The sequence below is a fragment of the Mus caroli genome, chromosome 12 (assembly GCF_900094665.2).
Source record: "Mus caroli chromosome 12, CAROLI_EIJ_v1.1, whole genome shotgun sequence".
Taxonomy (NCBI): Eukaryota; Metazoa; Chordata; class Mammalia; order Rodentia; family Muridae; genus Mus; species Mus caroli.
Window position 1 is genome coordinate 897,555 of NC_034581.1, and position 5,911 is coordinate 903,465.

Here is a 5,911-nt window from a genome sequence, read left to right on the forward strand (position 1 = left end):
AGAGAGAGAGAGAGAGAGAGAGAGGCATTCACTACATATACACCGCCGACAAAAGGTTATATATTGCATAAGTAGAATGTACCATGCAAAGCTAGGACAAGAAAATCACAACTCATCTAGCAGAAGGAAAAGATCCGGTGTCTTTGCCTAAAATCCAGGACGTTCCTGCTGTGACCCCAGACTAAGGTCACACTCCAGATTGACATCAGACTTCCTCCCATCTCCAAGCTGCAAAGCATTTATTAATTGTGAGAGTGCTATGAGAAGTCTTTCTAATGAGAACAGCGGCAAGGGCACCTAACACTGCACCATGCCATGCTGACAGGATCACGGGGACCCTGGTGACAAAAGGAATCCTGAGAAGTAAAATCTTGTGGTGGGGATAGAACTCTACAGGAGCCTGGCACCTGAGGGTGATGAAGAGTGGGGACGGGAGCCTGTCGTCTCTGGGCCTTCTCCAGCCATGGTCCTAAGACCGTGGAATTGTCTCAGCTTCTCCTCCCTTATCTTCTCTGGTTGTACGTTGAGTACATCCCTGCTTCCGCTGACTTTTGCCTCATGCTGTATAAGCTCTCTTCCCTTGGTGGTTCTCACAGATGCCTCCAGCTGAACCTTTGCTTTCAGGCCTGGGCTGCTGTGGTCATCATCTACCTGTCTCTCAACTTTGGGAAACAGGCCTCTCTACTGTTTCCTTCCCCAGTTCTCCGAAGCCCCCACCCCATGCTAATCACAAGTTCCTCTTCTTCTAAAAGCCTCTCCTGAGGGATTACCTCTGGCTCCCAGGTTCTCATTCCTTCAGTTAGCAAAGGCTTGCTTGCTCTGTGCCTCCTACATGTGTAGAGATGCCAGGCTGCAGCTGATCCTTCTTTGACTGTCTCCTAGACTCAACCTGCACTGTATTTTTTTTACTTGTATGCGACCCATTGTTTGTTATTTTCTATTCTTTTAGTCCTACCTTTGAGAAAAGGAGGTAATTCTATGGGAGCTGTATAGTGTCCAGATAGCTGGGATGCCGGATTTGGGGCCAACCTGATCACTGACAGAGCTTGTCTGCTCTTTGCAGGGAGGAAGTTAATAAGGCCTACCGGAAGCTGGCTGTGCTGCTTCACCCGGACAAGTGTGTAGCACCAGGCAGTGAAGATGCCTTCAAAGCAGTTGTGAATGCCCGGACAGCCCTCCTGAAAAACATCAAGTAGAGGCAGAGGAAACTTTACAAGCGAGCTCAAGTGCAAACAGACTCCCCTTGAGGTGAAATAACCAACATGGAGTTTTCCTTCACGAATGCTCACTGTTGTGTTCCCTCATGTGTAAGTTAATAGTATGGGTGCCTGTTCCGATGTTGTGGCCATTTCTCAGTGAGATGACCGCTTTTGTGTGAGAGATAACCCCACATCTCTTATGCACTTCATTTCTTATTGCCAGATAACTAGGTGTTTGTCATTGTGTCATCGCATATGCATTCACCTGTGAAAGTCCATGACTGTGACTCACCTGATCTTCCTCCCAGCAACCCTCCCTCCATCCCTCCATCCATCTGCCCGCCGTCAGAGAAGGGAATAACAACAGGAGAGAGAGTGAGCCCAGCCCCGGGGGCCTGCACCCCAGTAAGCAGCCTCCTGGTTAGCATTTTAACCATCAGCCTGTATAGTTAGGAGCCAGATACGGTGGAGGATGAGGCGGGAGTATTGCAAGATAGAGGCCAGTCTGGATTGAATTACTTGGCAAGACTTTCAAAGAAAAACAGGCAACCTTGTAGAAGAATGATGTGAGCTGGCACTGTTAGGACAGTGTCCCTTTTAGGACACTGACTCTGTTCTGTCTCCAGCCACCAGGGGGAGACAAGCCAGTACTAAGGGAGAGGCAGTGCCAGCCACAGGAGCTGGAGAACCTGAAGCTCATCCCGGATCCCAGGTCTTTGCTGTGCCCTAGAAATAGTTGCTAGTATGAAGCAGCAAGGAATGCCGTGTCCTGGGAATGAGGGGCCCGACACCAGAACAGAAGCTCTTAGAGGGCACAGTGTGGGTTACTTGGGAGTGTGCGCTCAGTCACACCATTCAGACGGAAAGGCCAGCTTGGGCCTTTCCTGAGCTCACGCATGTTGGGAGGGACCCTGCATGAGACTCGTCCCTGTCCTCAGTCCTCACCACAGGTGATGGGAGAGGCAAGCGGGTCCTCTTCCACAAACCCGTCTCTTTCTTCTGCTTTCCTCTCGCCCCACTCTTCGTTACATCCCACATCTGCCATGGCCTTTCCTCTGGCCCTGGGCTCAGCTGACTTGAAATAAGTAGGATCCATTTGGGGCGCACTGGGACGTCTTGCGCCTGTGTGGGGCAGAATCCCTACAGTTTCTGCTTGGACTCCAAATTTCTGAATAGTATTTTTAAAACTACAAGTATGAAAACTCACGTTGCATAGAGAGAAGCCTTCCTCTTGCTGTTGCCCCTTCGTGGTCCACAGGACTGGATGGAGCTGATGGAGCCGGGCTCATGGCAGCCTTAGGGGAGCAGGCTCGTTGCTCGACTCCTGTCATCCCCCTGAGCTGTGCTATTCTTATTTTGAGCTGCAGCCACCTGTGCTACCTGGAACTCGAACTTTTAAATACCTATCCCATAACGGTTGCCAGATAACATGTCTCTTGCCTAAGAAGACAAGATCTTGTCTTCCTGTCTAAACCCTTGCAGTCCTCTGAGTTTTTCCTTTCTCCATAGTGGCCTCACTTTGCATGGCTGTGCTGTGCGCAGCTGCTCTGAGCTTTAAAATGTTGTTCTTAATGAACTCAGATCTGTATAAAAAGGATAAAGAGATCTGGCATATGGCTATATGGCTTGAATTAGCTTCTGAGATGATTGAACTCCACCTCAAAGTTCTCATGGGCCTCAGTTCTGCTTGAGGCTCCCTCACGCCTAACACATCTGATTATCCAACTGCTCTTGGAACAGAAAGTGGGAGTCATGAGGATGAGAGATGTGTGTGGTGCTGTCAGCCTGAGTGCGGGGCCCAGTCTGCGCCTCATTCAACCACATGGGCAGGAGAACAGTTACAGCAGGGGGCTTTAGTGTTCCCATTTGGGTCCCTCAGGCCACTTGCTGATTCTCAGATCTTGAGACGCTGTTCCTGACATCTTATTTACTAATATCTTGGGTGGCTGCGTAGCATCTTATTTATTTATGTAAGAGTAATAAAATGAAGAAGTGAAGCCTCAGGGTCCTAGAATGTGTCTGGTTTCTTTAGTCTCTCAGCAGAGCATTAGGAAACAACAGAGCATAACTCAGAACAAAAAGTATTCTGAACCCTGGCTTCGGGATCCGGTACAGACCTCTGCATTCATTGAAATTCTTGGTGCAGGTGTGTGCTTTGTCCTTCAACATTTTGAAAACTATTTGCACATTTAAGATCTTAGGACGTCAGCAGGAGTCGCAACTCAGTCATTTCAGAGGCTGAAACTTTTTTTATAAAGAACCTTGCTCCCCCCCCCCAAAAAAAAAAGAAGGGATAAAATATTTGAACAACTATTATCTTAAAAAGCTGTGTCCTTCTCCATCTGAGTCACCAACTGGTGTCACCTCTTCACTTGTTGGAAGTCCCTGGAGGCATTTCCGAGTTCGTCTTCCAGCCTTTGTCAGCACTTTAGAGCGTCCTCCCCGTCCTCCCCTCCCCTGGTGTGTGCTCTCCTCTGTGCCTCCCGGGAGCTGCTGGGCTCCACTCTCAGCGTCTCTCTATCCCAGAAGCTGCTGGGCTCCACTCTCAGTGTCTCTACGCACTGCCGCTTTACTTCTCCATGTCGATGTCGTCTGTGGCTTTGCCAGCATCTTAACTCACGAGTCCAGATGCTGAGGGTAAGGCTGCTGTCCTTCTGTACACTGTACACCATTCTTTAAGGCTTGTATTTACCTCAGGAAACATATTCTAGTATCTTCTCACTGATTGAAATCTCAAGTGATAAATACTTCTTTATACCTGCAAAATGGTACCTATTTCTGTCTTAGTTCGGTGAGCCATAGGTCAGGCAGCTAGATGGTCAGGTAGCTAAATGGCTGAAAGCTCGTCAGAGTAGGACAAGGGGCTCCTGCCAGCACTGAGTTGGGGACAGGTGGTGGGAAGACAGAGGGATTGCCATTTGAAGCTAGGAAGCAAGGAGCCAGCATATCGCCTCTAGCAATGACAGTGATCCCTTCCAGGTCAGCTCAGTAGGTTCTAGAAGGTTCTCTCACGCTGCTGCCCATGAAGCTAAGTCCCCAGCGTTTTTGTAAACCTTTTGAAGATGAATTTGGTTGCAAAATCAAGCTAAGCAATTTCCACTTCAGGCTTTGCAAGCAAAGAGCTCTTGCTCCTTCTCATCCTGGTGCTGAGCACAGTTTTAGACCTGATTAGTGCCCTTGGACATTGATTGCCCCATTAACTGTCCCTGGGGAGGGTGGATGCGTTTACTTGTGGTATGGGCAGGCAGTGGGTCTGTGTCTTAACACACAGTGCGGTGCTGGGCAGTCTGGTAAAGGCCCTTGATGAAAGGCTGTTACCGAAGAGTTGGACAGCTTGGGTTAGCTCCCTGCACTGGTGCTGACCGCTCCTCCCTGCACATTCTTTCCCTCGACTGTGACTGCTCTTACAAGGTAATTTACATATTTGCTTTCTGTTGAAATAACTGAAAGTGTTAAATCTACCAGTTGTTTATGTCTTGTATACAGAGTGTCATATGTATTTAAGTTGTGTATTTTTATAGAGTAAAGTCAAATAGCAAACACTTGTCTGCTGGCTGCATTGATTTGTTGAGACCTGATCTTTGGTGTAAAACTAGACCACACAAGAATCCAGGTCCTAATCTGCTGTGATCGTCATTCCGCAAGACATGTACCTCACCATATGCCTAGCACTTGGGAGGCTGAGGCACGAAGATCATGAGTCTAAATTAGCCAACGTAGGTCGCAAAGAGACCCTGCCTTAAAAATGACAAGCTAGGTGTAGTGGTGAATGTCTGTAGTCTACCTTACCACTCAGAACAAGAGGGTTATGGAGATCCTGGTCTGCATAGCCAGCTACGGGCTAACCAGGCTATAGAGAGAGACCCTGCCCCAAAAAACTAAGCAAAGAGAAGCAAAGGAGGGCCTCTTAGCAAAGACTCCAGTGGGAAAATGCAGAAGACTGCATGTGCTGCTCCCTCAGGCCAGTCTGACTTAAATGTGGTTTGTAGCTCACATGAAGCCATTGTTAACCCGTTATAAAGTAGTGCAGAGCAGGCTACAGGGGAAGTGTATGCTTAGTGTAGATGGGGCTCTGGGTTTGATGTCCAGCACCCCCCCCAAAAAAAGCAGTAGTACTGACTGACTAGTGTAGTTAATTCAGTTAACCAAACCCTTAAGCTAAAGGGCTCCATCACTGCGGGGTTTGACCCCTGTAGGACCAATGCACAGTTAGCAGCCTGTCTCTGAGGCTGCAAATCAGAATTTTGCTTTTCATTTTCATGTAGACCCCGGTCTGCCTAGCACTCTGGGAACCCAGAAAATGGCCCTCTTCACTGTCCTCTAACTGCACATCTTGCAGACATGCTCCAAGTGTCTCAGTTCTCACAGGGCCCATCTGTCCCCTGGACACAGAGGTAAGTCCAGGGGACAGAATGTAACCCCAGCTCAGCCAGTAAACAAAGCTATATTACTGTCCACAGTGTGTGTGTGCGTGTGTGTGTGCGTGTGTGTGTGTGCGTGCGCGCGCGCGCGTGTGTGTGTGTGCGTGCGCGTGTGTGTGTGTGCGCGCGTGTGTGTGTGCGTGCGTGTGTGTGTGCGCGCGTGCGCGTGTGTGTGTGTGTGTGCGCGTGCGCGTGTGTGTGCGCGTGTGTGCGTGTGTGTGTGCGTGTGTGTGCGCGTGTGTGTGTGCGTGTGTGTGTGCGTGCGTGTGTGTGTGTGTGCGCGTGTGTGTG

General features: G+C 49.2%; 1 protein-coding gene across 2 annotated transcripts in view; it reads left to right on the top strand.

Annotated features, from left to right (window-relative positions):
- Positions 1-3,503, top strand: part of Dnajc27 (DnaJ heat shock protein family (Hsp40) member C27) — a 31,133-nt gene extending 27,630 nt beyond the window's left edge. The window contains exon 7 of one of the 2 annotated variants that reach the window (XM_021179513.2): positions 1,064-3,503. In XM_021179513.2, coding sequence (XP_021035172.1) covers positions 1,064-1,196 — 133 coding nt within the window. In that variant the 3' untranslated portion in view covers positions 1,197-3,503. The remainder of the gene's footprint in view (positions 1-1,063) is intronic. The other variant, XM_029484844.1, reaches the window with a different exon arrangement.
- Positions 3,504-5,911: the final 2,408 nt, after the last annotated feature.